General features: G+C 38.9%; 1 protein-coding gene across 1 annotated transcript in view; it reads right to left on the bottom strand.

Moving 5' to 3' along the window:
• TWSG1 (twisted gastrulation BMP signaling modulator 1) overlaps nt 1-20616 on the bottom strand; it is a 65560-nt gene extending 44944 nt beyond the window's left edge. Inside the window, exons 1-2 of the mRNA XM_003262074.3 lie at nt 20359-20616; nt 17936-18092 (exon numbers count right to left, since the gene is read on the bottom strand). Coding sequence (XP_003262122.1) covers nt 17936-18058 — 123 coding nt within the window. The 5' untranslated portion in view covers nt 18059-18092; nt 20359-20616. The remainder of the gene's footprint in view (nt 1-17935; nt 18093-20358) is intronic.
• Between the last annotated feature and the right edge of the window lie 2428 nt (nt 20617-23044).

The raw sequence follows: 23044 nt of genomic DNA, 5'->3' as shown, positions 1-23044 counted from the left end.
TAAATCAAGCAGAATCTGTTCTTCAGAATACTTAAAAAGAAAACTTTAGGCCGGGTGTGGTGGCTCACACCTGTAATCCAGCACTTTGGGAGGCCGAGGCGGGCGGATCACAAGGTCAGGAGATTGAGACCATCCTGGCTAACACAGTGAAACCCCGTCTTTACCAAAAAATACAAAAAATTAGCCGGGCATGGTGGCAGGCGCCTGTAGTCCCAGCTACTCAGGAGGCTGAGGCAGGAGAATGGCGTGAACCCGGGATGTGGAGTTTGCAGTGAGCCAAGATGGGGCCACTGCACTCCAGCCTGGACAACAGAGCGAGACTCTGTCTCAAAAAAAAAAAAGAAAAACTTTCCCCTTAGCTGTTTCAGTTATAAGAACACATGTCTTCTATAACCAGAAAGGCTAAAGTCAAGATAAAAAGAAAGGTTTTACCAAAATTTTAAAAGTATTTCTTTAATTATATAAGACTTTGGAAAATATCTACTAAAGTAGAAAGAAAGAACCCTAAATTCCTCCCCCTTTGGTAAATTCCTATGCATGTCTAACAAAATAATGATTATATACTACCCTGATCTAAAAAATAGCATTTCTCTATCATAACAATCTGTCAACATAATTTAATCAGTGCATAATAGTACATCGATGTGCCAAAATTCAGAAACAGTGATTAAATTCTTAATCCTTTTCCACACCTTGTCCACTTTCTCATTTTTTATCACCTTCATAAACTTCATCAGTTTCTATTTTACTATTATTTCAAAGTCTCTACTCCTTAAACAGAAAATACGGTAGAGCTGAAATTTAGAATTTTCTCTTTGGACTGGGTTATTTATATATTTTACTAACCTCACTATGACTAAATTTGGGTTCTGCTCAGTTGAATGGAACATGTGATCAAAACTAAATACCAAGTTCCCTGAAGTCCAAAATAAAGACTGACTCAATGCTTCCAATTATTTACTGCCACCACCTCCCCCAAAGTCCTTAAAAGGGTTCTATTTAACCCTTACAGGTACTGTGCTAAGTATTTTATATGCATTGTCTTGAATCTCATAAAGATTCATGTAGTTATTATCTTTATTTTTTAAGTGAAGTCATGAAATTTATACAACTTCATTCAATTAGTGGCTAGAATTTGACCCCAGTTATGGTTAGGTATTCCTGTTTTATAAACATTAAAATGAGAAATATAAAAGTTATTTTTCATTAAATTAATGTTTTAATAATTATAGTTATTACTCTCTTAGAAAGAATAAGCCTATAATTAAACTTAGATAATTCTTTAGGTTGTTTAATCAAAGGCATTATTATATCTTTCACTCTCAGTACCTGAATACAACTAGAAATGCTATTGCCCAAGTTTAATCATTGTTTGTAAAGGTAAAATTGGACTCATTGGCTAAGAGTTGCAAAACCAGTGACTTGGAATGCAATACTTAATTTTTTTTGTTGTCACTTCAGCTGGTTAATGACTATATCTTCTGCTTCCCTAGTCTGCAAGTCACAGAGAAAGTGTGGTTGTTCCTCATGTGCAGAAGAGAAGGCTGAGAATGAGTGGTTTCATGATTTCTGTGAGTTCACACAACTGCGGCTTTGAAACAAGGTCTTCTGACTCAAGGCTTTTTCTACCACCACTGCTCTTGCATGTTAGAGGCACGGTAATATGGAATAAGACATGTTCTATGTGTAAATAACTACACTAGATGTTCTTAAAGTTTGGTAGACACATTGTTCAATAATTTTATGATGGGAAAAAATTAAAACTTTACACTAAATGGAAAACTGAAATTTATACATTTGAGCTACTCTCTATTGACCAGCATGAGTATTTAGAGAGAATTTGGCAAACTGTTTTAAAAGCTTATATGAAATGAAAGTCTGGCAGGATGAAAAGTTTGAGGGAAAAATCTAATCATTCAAAATGTATTTTACTACATTTATATTAAGGAAAACCTTCAATATGACAGAGAATTTCAAATTTTTAAATGCCAGAAGACAGATTCAATCATCTTTAGAGAGGAATCTTATTCCATATACAGTCATGCTTTATTGCTTAAGGATAGGGATACATTCTGAAAAATGCGTCCTTAGGCAATTCTGTTGTTATATGAATATCAGTATATACTTATACAAACCTACATGGTAGAGCCTGCTATAACGCTAGGCTATACGGTATGGCCTATTGCTCCTAGGCTACAAACCTGTACAGCATGTTACTGTTCTGAATACTGTAAGCAATTATAACACAGTGGTAAATATTTGCATGTCTACACATATCTAAACATAGAAAAGGTACAATAAAAATACAGTATTATAATCTTATTTGACCACCATCATATGTGTTGTCTGCCATTGACCAAAATGTTGTTACGCAGTGCCATGACTATACAACTGACGCTCTGGTGAGATATTAATTATTTATGCAAAATAAATTGAGGGGAAGGATATTTATCCAAGACTAAGATTAGACTTTAAGAGTTAACATTTATTATATGAACTCTCAAATTTCTAGGCCAGAAATGGAAACTAACAACTTGAGGAAGAATCTTATTGACTCCCAGTTACTGATAAATATTTCCATTCTTGTTGCAAAGATCTGAGAGATTTGTTAACCCTGTTGCTATAATAAAACAAGGAAACATCATTGAAAACAACATTATATTCTAGTAAAAATAGCAAATGACTTGGACTTACAAGATCTGGTTTTAAGCCCATAAGCTGTTTGTAACCCTGAGTCTCGGTTTCCCAGTCATAAAAAAGGAATGGTGTTCCTGGATTTTCCCTTACAAACTTCAGCATCCCAATGAGATAACGAATATCAAAATGCTCCGGTGACCCAGCAATCCCATTCCCAGGTATTTACTCAAGAAAAATTAAAACATAAGTCCATAAAAAGACCCATATGGGAAAGTATCAACATCATTCATAATTATTGAAAACTGGAAACCATGCAAGGTCCAACAACCAGTGAATGGATAAACAAATTGCAGTACATCCACACAACGGAATCCTACTCATCAATAAAAAGGAAAGAACTACCCAACACACACAATAATATGGATGAATCTCAAAGCATTATACTGAATGAAAGAAGCTAGACTGAACAAAAGGCTATATACTGTATGATTCCTTTTATATAACACTCTGGAAAACGCAAATCTATAGAGAAAAAAAATCAAATCAGTGGTCGCCAGGGGCTGAGGCTAGGGAAAAAGCTAGGTCCAACTACAAAGGGGGCACAAGGGAATGTTTTAGGGTGATGAAAAATATTCTCTATCTTGATTATAGTAGTAGTTATGACTATATGTTTGTCAAAAATCATAAAACTGTACATCTAAAAACAGTGAACAGGCTGGGAGCAGTGGCTCATGCCTGTAATCCCAGGATTCTGGGAGGCCAAGGTGGGTGCATTGCTTGAGCTCAGGAGTTTGAGACCAGCCTGGCCAATATAGCGAAACCCCGTCTCTATTAAAAAAATACAAAATTAGCCGGGGGTGGTGATGCGTGCCTGTAATCCCAGCTACTCAGGAGGCTGAGGCAGGAGAATCGCTTGAACCCAGGAGGCGGAGGTTGCAGTGAGATGAGATGGAGCCACTGTACTCCAGCCTGGGTGACAAAGCGAGACTCTGTCTCAAAAAACAAAAAAACAAAAAGACAAAAAAAAAAAAAAAAAAAAAACCCCAGCATGGTACACTGGGGTTTCTCCATAAATTTTAAAGAAATAAACCTAAATTGAAAAATACAAAGCATTAAGTTGGTATTAAAGCAATGCAGAAGACAATTCTAACTCTGAAAATATATTGCTTTAATTTACTTTTAACCTAAAACTGAAATTTTCTAACCGAACATAATTTTTTTCAAAGGAACATAAAATAATGCTAGTGAAAATGTAAAACACAAAAGTTGTATATACCATAAAATTGCTAAAAATAATCTAAACAGAGAATAAAAACCAGAAGGAGCTATATCAAAATAGTAAGAATAGTATGTGTTTGCATAATAGGACTAAGAATGTTTTACTCTTTTTTTCTACTTCTCTGTATTTTCTGAATTTGGAGGTAGAAAATATATTTTTATAATAGCAAATAAACATTTAATTTATTTGGATATTATGACTTCTTAAGATCCAGTTTAACATTTGAACAATTACAAAAGATATTCAAAAACACAAACTGAGGTTCTTAAATTAAGGAAACTAAGTATTTATAATATCTTGAGTTAAAAAACAGAAATGTAGGAATAAATCTAATTAAGTATTTACTTGCATATTGTGTAAGCATAAGTAATCAATGAAGTATTACATTATACCTATGCTGAAACTACTTTTACCTAGGTCAAATGTGTATTTTAAAATAAATAAATAAAAAAAAACAAAATATCTTCAATTAGCCCCTATTCAAAAGAATAAACAATTATAATTAGATTGGGTTATAACAAATCTGTTTTGCCATACTAATACTCTTTAAGGAGGGCATCATATGAATCTTCAAACCCAGGAGAGAAATATCAACCCAACCTCATTAGCATGTTGTTCTTTATAAATTCTAACTGATTGGTAAACTTTTGTCCTGAAAATAACATACACTTAAATGAATCAGTATTGAAAAGAGTACTTGTTTTTGGCTAAATAAGTCAGCATACAAGTTCACGTATATATATGAATTACCAAAATATATCAAATAGTGCCTCTTTCTCGTATAAACCTAGTAACAAACATTTAGATGCTAATCCTACTTCCTGTACAAGTCCCCCAGTGAATTTCTTTAAAAGAATCCAGCTGGAGTGAGTTGGGAGTAGGTACAGATGAGACTGACCACATGTTGATCACTGTTGAGGCTGAGTAATGGATAAATGGGGGGGGTTATTTTACAATTTTTCCTACTTTATGTATGTTTGAAAATGTCCATGTGTCCCAATGAAATCCTCATTTTGTTTTAACAATGCAACAGGTGAAACAACTAGTGAAAATAAATTTTAATCTCCATTTATATATTAGCAGCTACTATAATTGTATTAAACATTTGGAGGGAAACAATGATTTATTTTTCCTTTAAATTATATCAGGCCTAACTCATTACCTTTGAACATTAATTTCAGAGATTTTCACGGGGTGTTAACTGAAGCAAAACAAGACAAAAATAGGTTAGCGCCACAATTTTTTTTTTTTTGAGATGGAGTCTTGCTCTGTTGCCCAGGCTGGAGTGCAGTGGCATGATCTCGGCTCACTGCAACCTCCGCCTCCTGGGTTCCAGCCATTCTCCTGCCTCAGCCTCCTGAGTAGCTGGGATTACAGGTGCGTACCACCATGCTCGGCTAATTTTTGTATTTTTAGTAGAGATGGGGTTTCACCATGTTGGTCAGGCTGTTCTCGAACTCCTGACCTCGTGACCTGCCCGCCTCAGCCTCCCAAAGTGCTGGGATTACAGGCGTGAGCCACTGCACCCAGCCATGGCACCACAACTTTTAAGAGCAGGAAAATGGGATGAAGAGGAAAGAAACAATTTAGGAAAATAATGTTCATGAGAGAAAAGTGAAAACATTTTACATTGCAAACCAAAATATTACTAGTGTACTAACAAATCAAGATAACTATAGCAAGAGACTAAAGAAGAATCTAATTTGCATTGATTAAGAAAAAAAGAAGAAAGCTAATTCTTTAGTTTACTGTAATTAAGGAAGCCCTAAACGTACCTGAACTATTTATATTTTTAACTTAAAACAAAATATACTTTTAAAAGCTAGAATTATTAATGAGAAGTAAACTATTTTAAAATTCCAACTTATTTCAGAAAACTTAAGATTTATTTAATAACTAAATCAATTTTTAGAATAAAAAAGCAGACTGTCAATTTAGCACATAAAAGCGCTAAACAAGTGTTCAGACAACAAAGTACTAAAATGATGCATTATCTCTGAACCCAATTTTTAATATTTTCATGAAATACAATGTTTATGTCATCCTAAAAACTATCACAAATATTAGCCAAAGTACTCACAAGTTAATATAGGGTTTTTCCACTCTTTATACAAAATGGGGCTTGAGATTTCTGGGGTATAGCATAATATTGATCCAAATTTTAAAAATTATTTTCACAAAAGCAGCAGGGGAAAGTAGTAAAGATCTTTTTAAAGGAAAATCCCATATTACCAAATTTATTTTTTTTCCTGAAACAGGATAGCTAAACCCCTCATTAGATGAGCAAGGAAGTACACCAAGATGACAGTTTTACTTTCTTGATGTTTAAAGTTAGATTTCTTTCCTGTTAAAAGCACAAAATAAATATTTATATAGGGACCACCCTTAGGCACAGCAACTTGTAGGAGTGGCAGGAATGACTGTACTGCTTTGCAACTATGCTGGTAAAAAATATTTACATAAGAGCTTCCAGGGAAAATTTTTCATACTTAGTTGTAAGTGCAGAGGATGCAATATAAACAAATGTTCTAATTTATCTGAATAGTACATCAGTTCAACATTACAAATGTTGTTCGAACTAAACCAATTTAACAAAAAGAAATCTAAATTCCCACTACAAGGGAACTAATATTGTTTTATAAACTTTTATAGCATTGCATCTTTGTCTTTCTTAAAGTACTTATCTTCCACCTTATTGTATTCATTTCTGTACATTTTCTGCAAGTTTAAGGGGAAAACCAGCTCTCGTTATCTAAAATGTCAATGTGCCCTGTACTTTGCTGAACATGAAAGTGGAATTTTAATAACTCAGTATGTTGGAATGCAAAGCAAAGCCACAACAATGTTTAACCTTTTCAGGTTTACCTGCTGTGAGAACCTCCTGACAGCTGTGGACCTTTTCCCCAGAAAACTGTGCACAGGCAATTTTGAATATAATCCTGGGGATCTCCTGAATATAATCCAGGGGATATCCCTTAAGAGGTCCAGGGCCCCAGTTAACAATCACTGGCACATGAAATACCAAGAGCCAAACCATTCTTCAACTAAAGAAAACAGGGATAAAAAGAGGATGTTCAAGTTCAGGTTTCTGTCAGATCAGTTAGGCTACTCCCACAATAGACCAAAAAGACAAGAACTAGGCATCTACTGACCATCTACTCACGCCCAATCACAACAAGAAAATCAGCCAATCAAAATAAACAAATAACCAAAAATTCTCTTCAGGAAGATGATTAGCCTCAGAGCAGAGAACACATTCCAGCATCAAGGCCTTCCTTATCCCCAAGTGTCCTCTGCTCTAAGTCCAGTCTGTAAGTCCTATATTAATACATGGATCTCCCAACCAGGTTTTATTGCCTCATTCTTAACTATATATGGACAACTAAAGAATGTATACATTTGAAGAAATCCTGACACATAAAAAAGACATAAAAGAAAAAAAGATCTCCAAAGAGATAATCCAGGTAACAGAGTCGGGGGAAGGGGACACACACCTCCTCCACCAGCAAAAAAAATTCCAATAAGTATCCTCGAAGACACTGAAGAAAATAATGCATCCAAAAACAAGTAAATAATGTTAATAGGAAAAATTAACAAGCAATAAATAAGAGCTCTTGAAATGTAAAAGTTATTGCTAAAATTGAACAATTCAATAGAAAGAGTCCGAAGGTAAGGTCAGGAAATTTCCCAGACTATGGAGTAAGAAGGTATGATGGGATAGAAAAGAGCTAATACACTATACAGAAGCAATGAACAATCCAAAAATGAAATTAAGAGAACAATTCCACTAACAATAACATCAAAAAGAATAAAATACTTATAAATAAATTTAACAAAAGAAATGTAATACACAGAAAACTACAAAATACTGTTGAAAGAAATGAAAGAAAATCCAAATAAAAGGAAAGGCACACATGTTCATGAAACAAAGACATAATACTCCTAAGATGGCAACACAGTACTCCCCAAATTGATCTACAGATTCAATGCAATCCCTATTAAATCTTAGTTGGCAATACCAAAGCCACAATTCATGAAAGAAATAAATGATAAGCTGGACTTTATTGAAATTTTAAACTTCTGCTCTGCAAAAAATACTCTCCAAAGAATCAGATGACAAGCCATAGACCAGGAGAAAATATCTGCAAAAGACTTTTCTGATAAAGGACTGCTACATAAAACATACATATAGAGACCTCAACAATAAAAAAAGTAAGCAACCCAATTAAAAAATGGGCCAGAGATTCTTAACAGACACCTCACCAAAAAAGGTATACAAATGGCAAATAAGTACAAGACGCTCTCCATCATATGTCATTAGAGAATTGCAAATTAAAACAATGTGATACCACTATATACCTATTTAGATGGTGAAAATCCAAAACACTTAAAACACCAAATGCTGGTGAGGATATGGGGCAATAGCAACTCTCATTCATTGCTGGTAGGAATGCAAAATGGTACAGCCACTTTGAAAGACAGTTTAGCAATTTCTTACAAAACTAAACATAGTCCTACCCTACAATGCAGCAATTACACTCCTTAGTATTTAGCCAAATGAAATGAAAACTTATGCCCACACAAAACCTGCACATGGATGGTTATAGCAGCTTTATGTTATTTTATAGGGACAGGGTCTCGCTTGGTTATCCAGGCTGGAGTGCAGTTGTGTGATTATAACCTACTGTAGCCTTGAACTCACGGGTTCAAGCCATCCTCCTACTGTGGCCTCCCAGGTAGCTAGGACTACAGGTACACGCCACCACTCCAGACTTTTTTTTTCTTTTGGTAGAGATGGGGGTCTCACTATGATCTTGAATTCTCAGCCTCAAGGGACCCTCCTGCCGTGGCCTCCTAAAGCACTGGGATTACAGGCCTGAGCCACCATGCCTGGCTAAGCTTTATTCATAGCTACTAAATCTTAGAAGCAATCAAGATGTCCTTCAATAAGTGAATGGATAAACAAACTCTGGTACATCCATACTAATCAGTGAGTGCAATATTAATCAGTAAGTACATTCATACAATGGGATATTATTAGGTAACAATAAGCAATAAAAATAAATGCATTATCAAGCCATGAAAAGACATAAAGGAAACTTAAATGTATACTGCTAAGTCAAAGAAGCCCCTTTTAAAAGGCTACATTCTGTATGATTCCAACTATATGACATTGTGGAAAAGTCAAAACTATAGAGACAGTAAAAAAGATCAGTGGTTACTAGGGGACTGGGGGGAGGTAGGGAGGGATGAATAGGTTGGCTATGGGGATTTTTAGAGCAATGAAACTATTCTGAATGATACTATAATGGTAGATACAAGACATTATGCATTTGTCAAAACCCATAAAAAGGTAAAACGCAAAGAGTTAATGCTAATGCAAAGTATAGATTTTAGTTAATAATAGCATATCAATATTGGTTCATCAATAGTAACAGGTATACCACACTGATATAAGATGTTAATAATAGAAGAAACTGTGGATATGTGGGGGGAATGGGTATATGGGAACCCTTTATACTCTCTGCTCATTTTTTCTGTAAACCTAAAACTTTTTCAAAAAATAAAGTCTATTATATATTTTTTTAAAATCCCAGCTGGCTTTATTGCAGAAATTGACAAGTTGATTCTAAAATTCATATGAAAATGCAAGGGACCCAGAACAGCCTAAGCAATCTTGAAAAAGTACAAAGTTGGAGAACTCAGACTTCCTGATTTCAAAACATACTACAAAACGTCATCAAGACAATGTGGTACTAGCATAAAAATAGAGATATAAACCAATAGAATAGAACTGACAGTCCATAAATAAACCATTTATGGTGAAATGGTTTTGAACAAGGGTGGCAATATAATTCAGTAGGGGAGAAATGGTGCTGGGACAAGTGGATATCCATATACAAAATAATAAAGTTGGATCCCTACTTCACTGCAGGCTTGAACTCCGGGGCTAAAGCGATCTTCCCACCTCCATCTCCCAAAGTGCTGGGATTACAGGTACATGCCACCACACCTGGCCTAAAACTCTAAAATTCTTAGAGGAAAATATACAAGTAAATCTTTATGACTTTGGCTTAGGTAATGGTTTCTTAGATACAACACCAAAAGCACAAGTAACAAAAGAAAAAAATAGAAACATTGGATGTCATTAAAATGTAAGACTTTTGTGATACAAATGATACACAGTAGTTGAAAAGACAACACACAGAATGAGGGAAAATATTTGCAAATAATGTATCTGACAAGGGTCTTGAGCCCAGAATATATAAAGAATTCTTACAACTCAACAATAAAAAGACAAGCCAATTTTAAAATGAGCATAGGTTCTGGGTTGGGCGTGGTGGCTCACACCTGTAATTCCAGTGCTTTGAGAGGCCAAGGCAGGACGATCACTTGAGACCAGGAGTTCCAGACCAGCCTGGGCAATATAGTGAGACCCCCATCCCTATAAAGAATTTAAAAATTTTAAAAATTAGCCAAGTGTGGTGGCACGTACCTGTAGTCCTAGCTACTCAGGAGGCTGAGGCAGGAGGATCGTGTTGGCCCAGGAGTTCAAGGCTGCAGTGAGCTATGATAGAGCAACTGCACTCCAGCCTGGGCAACAGAGCGAGACTCTTGTCTAAAACAAACACACACAAAAAAAAGAGCACTGGTTTTCAATAGGTATTTCCCCAGAGATATACAATAAGCTAACCAGACATGGTGGTGCATGCCTATAGTCCCAGCTACTTGGGAGGCTGAGGTGGGAGGATTGCTTGAGTCCAGGAAGTTGAGGTTGCCATTAGCTGTGATTGCACCACTGCACTCCAGCCTGGGTGACAGAGCAAGATCCTGTCTCCAAAAAAAAAAAAAAAAAAAAACATACATACACACACACACACACACACACACGCATGCACGCACGCACTAAGCACATAAAAAGATGCTCAACATCATTAGCTATTAGGGAAATGCAAATCATAACCACTCCACAAAGGTGCTACAATAAAAAGGAAAGATAAGTGTTGGTGAGGCTATAGGGAAATTAGAACCCTCATACACAGCTGGTGGGAATGTAAAATAGTTCAGCCACTTTAGAAAACACTTCAGCAGTTCCTCAAAATGTTAAACACAGAATTGCCATATGGCCCAGCAATTCCACTCCTAGGTATATACAAAAGAAAAATTAAGAGATACATCCAGGGTTGTCTGTAGCAGCTCACACCTGTAACCCCAGAACTTTGTGGGGCCAAGGCAGGAGGATCACTTGAGGACAAGAGTTCAAGACTAACCTGGGCAACATAATGAGATCCTGTCTCCACACACAAAAAAATTTTAATTAGCCAGGTATGGTGGCACACACCTGTAGTCCTAGCTACTTGGGAGGCCAAGGTGAGAGGATCATTTGGGCCCAGGAGTTCAAGGTTACAGTGAACAATGATTGCACCACTGCCTGTGTGCACAGGCAGTAAACAAACCTGTGTAACACAGTTTATCTCTTAAAAAACAAAGATACATCCACACACTAAAACTTGAATATTCATAGCAGTATTATCTACCATAGCCAAAAATATAAATAACTCAAATATCCACCAACCAATATATGGATAAATAAAATGTGGTATGCCCGTTCAGTGGAATACTATTTGATCAAGGAATGAAATACTGAATATGTTACAACACACAGGAACCATGAAAACATTATGCTCAATGAAAGAAGTCAGACACAAAAGACAATGTATGATTCCATTCATATTAAACGTCCAGAACAAGCATGTAGAGAGAAAGTAAACTGCCTAGGGTTTGTGGGGAGAGAGAATAGGAAATGACTTCTAAAGGGTATGGAGTTTCCTTCTAAAGTAATGAAAATGTTCTAAAATTAGATTGTGGTGATGGTTGCACAAGTCTGTCGATATGCCAAAACCACTCAATTGTACCCTTAAATGGGTAAATTTTATAATATATGAATCATATATCTCAATAAAACTGTTTTTTAAAAAAAGATCTAACAGAGAATCCATCTTAGATTTATACTAATAAGAGTTCCAGCAAGAAAAGAGGACATTATACATAATTATATATTATATAAAAATATGTTATATAAAATGTATATATTATATATGTATGTATGTTAGGTCGAGATATATATATATATATATTATATATAAAACAAAAAACAAAACAGGGCATTTCCTAGTCTTTGGCTCAAAACCGATCCCCAAAAGACTCACAAGATACTAAACAGAATGAATGAAAAGACCAACACTAGACTCAACAGTTTAAATTCCATAATACCAAGGCTAATTAGATGATATTAAAAGTTTCCAGAGAGAAGATATAACAAAGTTACCTATAAAGAATAAGAAACAGACTGGCATCAGACTTCTTATTGGCAACATGGAATGCTATTAGATAATAGAGAAATGTCTCCAAAGTTCTGAGGGAAAAGAATTTAACATAGAATTCTGTATTCAGGCAAACCATCAGTCAGGTGAAAGGTGAGAATAAATATATTTTCAAGACATGCAGGACCCAGAAAGCTTACTTTCCACACAGGCTTTCTTAGGAAGTTACTTGAGGGCATGTTGGGACAAAATGAGGGTTACTGTTAAAAACAACAAGATATGAAATCCAAGAAACAGTGGAACCAACTTGGGAAAGTAATGATGGAAAGTCACCATAAGACAGCTTGCATCAGACCTAGACTGCAATCAGTTAAGTCTGGAAACATCAAGACTGAAGGCTCCATTTGGGAGGAAAAATACATTAAGTACTTAAAACAATATAAGGTGCTAATGATTGATGATACCAGGTAAAGAAAGATAATGAGAAACTCAAGAAAAACAAAATCTTTCAAGAAGGGAAATGTAATCATAGTACCTATGTGACTATACAGTCAACGGCCAACAATATTTATATAATCATTATAATATAAACATGATTTATTGCCAGTTTTAGAATATACCTGTAAATAAAGCATTAGAAGATTCAAATAGAGTTACAAAACAGAGAAATAAGGTTAGTAATTACCTATAGTGCACTCACGTGCCAGGCATTGCTCTAAATACTTTACACCTAATCCTCACAATACTCGCAGAGTATGGTTATTATCCCTACTTTACAGATGAGGAAATTGAGGCATTGAGAGTTTAACTAACTTGCCCAAGGTCATACAACCAGTAAGTGGCAAAACTGGATCCAAATTCAGATAGCCTGGTTCCAGAGTTCATACTCTTAACCATTATACTATGCAGCCTCTCAGAATATAGATGTTATCAACCTTGACAATATAAAAGTAAAAGTACAGGTAACACTCCGTTCCCCACAGATTTTGATGCAGCCCATCAGAATTCCAAAAGTAGCCCATCAGAATGCCAAAAGTAGAAAAATTTGAGGGCGGTACTCATAAACGCAAGGGAAAAAACTGATTTCTTCACTTTCTATGATGTTAATCACGGTAGATTCACGTGATCTCCCAAGACTGGAACCCAAACAAACCCTCTCTTCGATTCCCTAAAGAAATGCACTGTTCTTAAAACTCACTTATAGTCTGTCTCATTGCTAAAAAAAATAAAATAAAATAAACTTTAAAAGGAAAGGAGACTATTAATATTCTCCACTTACATCAGGAATAAAGAGATAGTATCTCTAGTTGATAGAACAGAATAGAAAGCCTTAAATATATTGAAAAAATTGAAAAAATGACCAAGAGATAAACTCAAAACTGTGATACAAGTGTGGCAGGGCAGGAGTGGGAAGGATGACATGATGAGCTATGACCTTATCTGTTATAGCAGAAAGGCAATTTTAGATATATAACATCTAAAACTGATAAATCAAGAAATAGTAGTACAAGCATATTATTTAGGCATATGGCTAAAAGTTACTAACAGAAGTAAAAATATAAGAGTTAGATTAAAAGTAGTTTTCCCAGGGTAATAGAATGAGTAGGGAGAATTCGATCAAGGGATTCATTTTTTCACTATGTATCCTTCTAATAATTTAATAATTTATTACTCTGATGAAAAAAAGAGAACATTTGACACCTAATAGTTGGTTTCTTTCTTTAAAACTGCCTAGAACTAGAAGAAAATTTTGAGCTCACCTAGCCAGCCAATTCACTTTACAGTTTATATGCGGCAGAGTATATTTTCCACAGATGGCCACACCATTATATCTCATCCACATGTTCAGCTTACAACATGACACTGTCACTCCTCCAACAGAGGTAGGGCCTATGTTCCCTCCACTTAAATCCAGGTGGACCCACAGGAGAGATCATATAGCAGGACCACAGAGACACACACATATACACACAGAGAGAGTGAAAGGGAGAGAGGGAGGGAGATGGGGATAGAGAAGGGAGGAAGGGGAAGAGAAGTCAGGAAGAGACGTATACCTGAAGAACCTTCCCAGCCCAGGTATTAGACTTTATCAGTGAACCTTCAGATTTTCAATGTCTAATACAGTGGCCACTAGTCATATGCAGCTATGCAGCTAATGAAATTGAAATTGAATTAAATTTAAAATCAGATTTTCAGTCATATTAGTCACATTTCAAGTACTTGGTAGCCACGTATGGCTAGATTCTACTGTATTGCACAGGGTAGATGTAGATCTTTTCCATCATCGCAGAAAGCTCTATCTATAGTGCTGTTTCAGATAATTCCACCCCCACCACCTTCAAGCCGCCCTGCTAATGCCACGTGGAACAGAGATGAACTCTTCCGCAGAGCCCTGCTCAGAATGCAAATTCGTGAGCAAAATGTTGTTTCCACCCACTGGTTTTTGGGGTGGTTTGCCACAGAGCCATAGTAAGAGGAACACATGGAAACTAAAGATCAGAATGTGAAATAATCTGCTAGAGTTTGGGAGTCCACAAAACCAGGTGAAGAGTGGAACTAATCACATTTCATTTCAACACTCAATAAATGTTTGTGAATAAACAAACAAGAAAATCCTCAATATTTGAGCCCTAGATCTTTTCTTTTTTTTTTTTTTTTTTTTTTTTTTTGAGACGGAGTCTTGCTCTGTCGCCCAGACTGAAGTGCAGTGGCACGATCTCAGCTCACTGCAAGCTCCGCCTCCCGGGTTCATGCCATTCTCCTGCCTCAGTCTCCCGAGTAGCTGGGACTACAGGCGCCCGCCACCATGCCCGGCTAATTTTTTATATTTTTAGTAGAGACAGGGTTTCACCGTGTTAGCCAGGATGGTCTCGATCTCCTGACCTTGAGAACCACCCGCCTCGGCCTCCCAAAGTGCTGGGATTACAGGCTTGAGCTACCACGCCCGGCTGAACCCTAGATCTTTTCTAACCCCAAGTAGTCTATCATCCACCAGGAAAGCTGTGTCCACTACTCCAGAAAAAAGTTTGATGTTTTCTGGCTCTGAAGCAACAACAGGAATATCAGAAATGTCAGCATCCATGAATTTGTGACTGAAAATACATCCTAGCTGATTTTGTTTACTAGAATCACCATTTGAGTTAGGTGAAGCTCCATTTGCTTTTCCAGTTTTTTTACACTGATACAGTACTCTTTACATTTTGAAGTATTTTTTTTTTTTTACAATTTTTTTTTTTTTGAGACAGAGTCTTGCTCTGTCGCCCAGGTGGGAGTGCAGTGGCACGATCTCAGCTCACTGCAACCTCCGCCTCCTGGGTTCAAGTGATTCTCCTGCCTCAGCCTCCCAAGTAGCTGGGATTACAAGCATGCACCGCCACGCCCAGCTAATTTTTATAATTGTAATTTTTTAAATTTTTTTAATTGGCCAGGCACGGTGGCTCACACCTGTAATCCCAGCACTTGGGAGGCCAAGGCGGCAGATTCCTTAAGCTCAGAAGTTTGAGACCAGCCTTGGCACATCGCCTGAGCTCAGAAGTTTGAGACCAGCCTTGGCAACATGGCAAAACCCCGTCTCTACCAAAAATACAAAGTAAATTAGTCAGGCATGGTGCCGTGTGCCTGTAGTCCCAGCTACACCGGAGGCTGAGATGGGAGGATCGCTGGAGCCTGGGAAGTCAAGGCTATAGTAAGCTGTAATAGAGCCAAAAAATTTTTAAAGAGTCAAACAAACAAAAAAACCTTTGTAATTATCTACCCATATTAACCAAAAGCTTTCTCTTTTAAATACTCCCTTTAAAAGCAAGGTATTTTAAATAAAGTACAATTTTTTTTTTTTTTTTTTTTTTGAGACAGGGTCTTGCTCTGTCACCCAGGCTTCAGCGCAGTGGCACAATCATAGCTCACTGCAGCCTCAACCTCCTGGGCTCAAATGATCCTCCTGCCTCAGCCTCCCAAGTAGCTGAGACTACAGGTGTACATGATCATGCCCAGCTAATTTTTAAAAACTATTTGTTGTAGAGACAGGGTCTCACTGTGATTCCCAGGCTGGTCTGAAACTCTTGGGCTCAAGTGATCCTCCTGCCTCAGTCTCTCAAAGTGCTGGGATTATGAGGCATGAGCTACTGTGCCTGGCCAAAGTACAATTTTTAATTACTTGAACTAATGCAAGTTATAGAGTTGAAGAGTCAAGAATATAATTTGGAATTTAAGAGAATTTCCATCTAAACATGAATGCAGCAAATGTTATGAGACTTTATTTTGAATAATGAATAATGAAGCTACATTGAAACAACCGGGAAGGTACCACAGACTCCTCACCTGACCATAGCCCAAAACTGGGCTTCATGTGCAGACACAAAATTTCCAGCCAACACAAGCCTAAGCAGGCGTGCCTTATTAAGATTTCCACATACAAAATTAGGTGATTAAAGAATTAGTGTTAATTTTTAAACTGTAAAATTGGTCTAATAGCTATGTTGGTAAAGAGTTCTCTTTTAGAGATACATACTAGAATTATCAACAAAACAGTATCAAGGGATTTGCTTGAAATTAAAACAGAGCTGGGAGTGGATAGTGTAGGAGGGTATAGATAAAATAAGAGTAGTCATGAGGTAGTGACTGCAGTAACTATTCATGGATGGTTCATTATATTATTCTCCTTTTATAACTGAAAATGTCCACAGCAAAAAAGTTAAAAACTGAACAACAAACACACTTCTCTAGTTAAATGTTTTGGTTGAAATGCAAAGTTAGGGTTATCAGAGTACGAAATGGGGGCAAGTAGAATTCCAACTATTAGCGAGAAGGACCAAAATGTCAGAAATAAGCACAAAATGCTTCTGATGTATAAAAACAATTGTCACTCTAGCACATATACACAATTACTCTCAAGTGAGGGTTACAGTCACGTTAGCTGACTCATACTTTACACAGAATGCTAATGTGTGTGGTTACTGAATTTCTGAGTGCACAGCCTGCAACTAGAAAGGAAGCTAATTAGGAGTTCAATACCAGCCTGGTAACTTAGCCACATTACTTACTCTTACTTTTCTCCGCAGAAAAATGAGAGTGGTGGCTACATTAAGAGGCCTGCCTTGATGACTGGAAGAGATAAAACTGCGAAGTATCTTGGAAGCAGATTCTCCAATCCCAGCTAACAACTTGCCTGCAACATTGTGGGAGACCCTGAGCCACAGCCACCTGGCTAAATTGCTCCCAGATTCCAGGCCCTCAGAAACTGCATGAAATAATACATGTTTATTGCACTAAGTTGCTATGTTTTGGGGTAATTTGTTACATAGCAATAGACAACTATACATCATTCTTAGGGTAACAATTTATCTATTATTTGACCAGCTAATTTTTTTTCTAAATACAGTCATTGAACCTCTTTGCTATGTTAATTAGATTACACAGATTAAATCATCTGAATAGAGTGCTCATCACCTTGTAATGACACGTTTATACAACAGGATATTATACTCAGTATTGAACTTCTTGAATCTAACCTTGCCTATATATATGATTGCTATGATGGTAAAAATCCAGACCTGTGTGTCATGATTCAGTACCTCAGGCCCTGACCCAATACTCAGGTCTTACTCTATATGATATATGCACTCTATATCTGTATATAAACATAATGTTTCTGCTCTATAATATATTTCAATATTAATAAAAGTACCCTTAGTCCTACCTGAATGAGGCATTTGCTCACATCACTAGCACAGAGTGCTTTGTTACAGCTCAGTGATGCTGGAAGCCATGTCAGGAACATCAAGATGGCTAGAGTAAGCACAGCAACATAGTGTAACTTCATGTTTCTTCAAAGATGATCAGTAACTCCCAGGAAGCTAAACAAACAAACACACACAACTTTAATTCAAAGGCAAGTGCTAGGGTAAAAACAAATATAAAAATGAGAAACAAAACATAAACTAAGACTCATTGTTTGTGTCAATATACTTTTTCTTTCTTTTTTAGAGTCTTGCTCTGTTGCCCAGGCTGAAGTACAGTGGTGTGATCATAGCTCACTGCAGCCTTCAATTCCTGGGTTCAAGTGATCCTCTCACCTCAGCCTCCCAGTTATCCGGGACTACAGACAATACCACCATGCATGGCCTTCAAAAAACTTTTGAGTGATCATTTAAAGATCATTCTCAATGAAAGATTATATAAACATTCAAAAATAAACAATAATTTTACATAATAATGGCTTCATAGCCATCTTCAAGGACCTAGAACACTACAGTTCCTCAGACTACCCAGAAATGGTGACTGTGAAAGTAGAGTATATCTAAACCCTCAGTAACTTGAGAGTATATCAGGCAAATAACTAGTTTCAATACTGCACTGCTACTATTCAGCTTTAGTTGTAGGTCCATTGTTCAACTTTAAGCCCATATAAAACTATTAATATTGTATTATAATTTTAAGATATTTAATTTTAATTCTTAGAATCAAAACAAAATTTTAAATGGAAATTATTCTAGGGTTATTTAGACAGAATGAAGCAGCTCAAAGCAAGAAGTAGAGTCCACAGAGTCACTTCTTAAATAATTGAGCAAATAACAAAAGGCTGTGTAAATTATTAATTGCATTAAGAACTCTAGGTGATTATTAGAATGTGAAGATACTCTTTTTTTTTTTTTTTTTTTTTTTTTTTTTTAAGACGGAGTCTCGCTCTGTCGCCCAGGCTGGAGTGCAGTGCACAATCTCGGCTCACTGCAACCTCCGCCTCCGGGGTTCATGCGATTCTCCTGTCTCAGCCTCCCGAGTAGCTGGAATCACAGGCGCCTATCACCACGCCCCACTAATTTTTGTATTTTTAGTAGAGACGGGGTTTCACCATGTTGGCCAGGCTGGTCTCAATCTCCTGACCTCAGGTGATCCACCTGCCTCGGCCTCCCAAAGTGTGGGATTACAGGGGTGAGCTACCGCGCCCGGCCAAGATATTCTTCTAATTATATTAGTACCACACATTCTTCAAAGTTATTAAGAAGATACTACAGTTCAAAAAGAAGAAGGAAAAAAGACTAGCACAAACACAGTCTGACAGGGGCCAAACAGTATACATAGTTATTAAACTTTAAATACGGGAAGATATCATTTCTTCAGGTTAAAACACCTCCCTGTCAAACATAATAAATTAAAATAAATTACCGACGTCAGAGGGATAAATAGTGAGTTTATGGGGGCATTTATGATTACTCTAAACTTTTATTCTAAGTGTTACAAAGTACATTAAAGGAAAAAGAATAAAAGGGTGAAAAGAATAAAGGGCTTTGGACCTGGTATGAGTCAATTTTGAAAGAGAAAACCCTGGTGATCGTTACTGAGGCTCACAAAGCATTCCCTAAAGACCGTTAGTAACCTAATTTTCTAATGTATCTAACGCCGCATACCAAGTAGGATGATTTCTGGAGCAACCAGTACATATTTGCGGAGGCCAAATAGGGTTATTTGGAAACTAATTGTCGTGAAACTAGTTTTCATCCTACAACCACGAAAACTGGGATTTCCCCCCTTCCCCAACTTTTGCGGTTGTCTTATGAAATGTTCCACAAATTCATCTTACTCCCCAAATTTCACCGGAAAAAGTATTCAAGTAACTACGGCCATGTCGAAATCAGATAACATAATTAAAGGACTTAAGGAGTTAGAAACCATCATGTACCAAAATTGTTTCTCATACATCACGCTCAGTTTCTCGTTAAGGGAGATGGCACTGACAGCGACCAGGGCAGAGCAGAGCCTCTGTAGAGCGGTGCCAGGGCCCCGAAGGAGCTGGACGCCCCGCGAGGCAGAGGCCGGTAGAGGCGCGGGGGACCGGGCACCCAGAACCACCCCCATCCCGGCTCGGCCGACGGGGGCTGCGGAGGACGCGGGCCGGCCCAGAGATGGTCTGGACCGAGGGGGCGCAGAGATGCTGCCGGCTCCCGGCGTCCGGCCTGTGCGCCTGCGCCCAGCACCCCCACTTTGTCCTCCGCGCAGCCGGGCCCAGGCTTCTCCCGGCCCCCGCGAAGCTCGCCGCGGCCCCGGGCCTCTAGAGGGCCGAGCTCGGCGCTCGGCCCCTTCCCGGCCAAGAGGCTGCACAACCTCCCAGCCGCTCCCGCTCACCCTGAGCCGCGGTCCCGCGAAGTCGCCCACCCCTAGATCCCCGCCGGGTCGGCAGAGCCGGGGGCGCGCTGCGGCGGCTTTGAGTGCGAGGCCAGGCCGCGCCTCCCGCCGTCCCCTCAGCGCAGCGCCCGCGAGCCTCGGGCACCTTAAAGAGACAGGCCCGCCCGCCGCCCTCCTCCCAGCTCCTTGCTCCCCGCCCCAGCTCCCCTCTTCCCCTCCGCTCTCGCTGGGGTCCACAGCCGCCAGCTCCCGCCAGGAGGCGTCTCTCATTCCCCCAGCGCTCAGGTCAGCGCGCACGCCCCCATCTCGGCCCTGCCCACTCCCCGCCCCTCCCACACGCCACGCCCCCGCCGCATCCCCGGTTTCGCCCCTCCCTCGTGCCACGCCTCCACAGCGGTCTTCCGCCCGCCTGCCGGCCCTCAGGCCACGCCCCCAGGCGCACCCACCCCGGCTGCTCAGCGCGATTTCCCTTAGCGCTTCTCCGCACCGGGATCCCCAGTCCCTCAGGTTCCGACAGACCCTCCTGTCAGGCCCATTATCCGGGCCCCCTCAGTTGCAGTGTTAAGATCAACAGTGTTAAGATTAAAGCCTTGTGATGTGCTAGCCACTACGCTGAGGATATGCGGTGTGGTAAAATTCCTCAGGACTCCTCACAGCTGCCCTGTAAGGAAGCGGCCATGGCCGAGTTCTAGGGATGCGAGGCCGAGGCTCGGGGCGCTGAGTAGCCTAGCGCGTCGCCGAGGAGAGCTGGCACGTGAACCCTTGTCGTTTGCCGTCAGAGGTAGGATTTATATAAAATGCGCGTTTCCCAGATCTACCTCAGACCTACTGAATAAGGATCTCCGAGGGTGGAGCTTTCGAACTTCGTTCACCAATTCGATAAAACTTGCCAGGCTCCTTGCGAGTGGCTGGCGCTGAGCTCTGCATCGGGAGGGGGCGCCGTGGATCCGGGCGCGGAGGTTGCGCAGCCTAGATAGAAGGTGCGCGGTTAGCACGTAGGTTAAAAACTTTGAGAATGACACTCCGTTCTTTCCCACAACTCTGGGTTGTTTTTTGTTGTTGTTGTTCTTTTGAGACAAGGTCTCACTCTGTCACCAGGCTGGAGGGCAGTGACAACATCAGGCTCGCTGCAGCCTCCACCTGCCAGGCTCAAGCAATCCTCCCGCCTCAGCCTCCCGAGTAGCTGGGGCTACCGGCGCGCACCACCACGCCCGGCTAATATTTTATTTTTTTGTAGATATGGAGGTCTCGCTATGTTGCCCAAGCTGGTTTCAAATTTCGGGGCTCAAGCGATCCTCCCACCGTGGCCTCCTAAATCGTTGGGATGACACGTGTGAACCATAGTGCCCGGCCAGAATTTGCTTTTTAAAGAAGATTCCAGGGTGATTAAGTTAGAGCCCACTAGACCAGACCGTCCATGGGGCACCTTCCCTTGGAAATGATGACCTAGTGTCAAACCCTTATGCTGGTAAATCGTAAATGCCTACCACCCACCTTTGTTAATTGGAAGGAAACAGAAAGAATGAAAACAGCTGATTGGCTGGGGGTGGATTGCATTACTGATGCTAGCCCACTTCTGTACAATATATACAGGTTTTAAAAATCATCCTTGAAAATTATCCTAGAGAAATAATTAAGGGTATACCCAAATTTAAGTATAAGAATCTTATTCTTGGCATTATATACTAGTTAAGTGAATTAGGAAACTTCCGATCAATGCACTAATTCAGCGATTAAAAAATGATACTGCAGACCAGAGGTTCTCAAACTTTTTGGTCTCGGAATCCCTTTACACTCTTGAAAATTATGGAGCATGCCAAGGAGGTTTTGTGTATGTGTGCTACATCTGTTAATAATTTCAAAATTAAAACAATTTTTTACATATTCATTATTTCATTTAAAAACAACAAACCCATTATATGGTAACAAATATTTTATGAAAAATAAGTATATATTTTAAAACAGTAGGAAGAACAGCGTGGTTTTAGATTTTTGCTATTGCCTTTAATATCAAACTTAATAGAAAGCCACTGTTTTTATATCTGCTTCTGTATTCAAACTGTTGCAGTATCATGTATTATGTAGTTTCTACTTGTGAGAGAATGAGGGTGAAATAGTCAAATAATGCCTTAGAATTAAGATTAAAATAATTTTGAGCTCACAACCTCCTGAAAATGTCTTGGGATCCCTCCCTAGCAGCCCCAGATCACACTATGACAATTAGTGTTGCACATGAATATTGCGACTGGAGATATTCATGATACATAAAAAATTTTAAAGTACTGCATAGTTTTTGAATAATTAATTAAGTTTGTTTTTGAGACGGAGTCTTGTACTGTCACCTGGGCAGGAGTGCAATGCCACCATCTCGGCTCACTGCAACCTCTGCCTCCCAAGTTCATGAGATTCTCCTGCCTCAGCCTCCCGAGTAGCTGGGATTACAGGCACCCACCACCACGCCGGGCTAATTTTTTGTATTTTTAGTAGAGATGGGGTTTCACTATGTCGGCCAGGCTGGTCTTGAACTCCTGACCTGGTGATCTGCCCACCTCGGCCTCCCAAAGTGCTGTGATTACAGGCGCAAGCCACCGCGCCCGGACTAGAGTTATTTTTAAAGTGCTGGAAAGATAATGATGGTATTAGTGGTTATCTCAGTGAGATGGAGTGTTGTCTGTTGTTAATTATG

The sequence above is a fragment of the Nomascus leucogenys genome, chromosome 4 (genome assembly GCF_006542625.1).
Source record: "Nomascus leucogenys isolate Asia chromosome 4, Asia_NLE_v1, whole genome shotgun sequence".
NCBI classification, from domain to species: domain Eukaryota; kingdom Metazoa; phylum Chordata; class Mammalia; order Primates; family Hylobatidae; genus Nomascus; species Nomascus leucogenys.
This window is presented reverse-complemented; position numbering and strand designations above follow the sequence as displayed.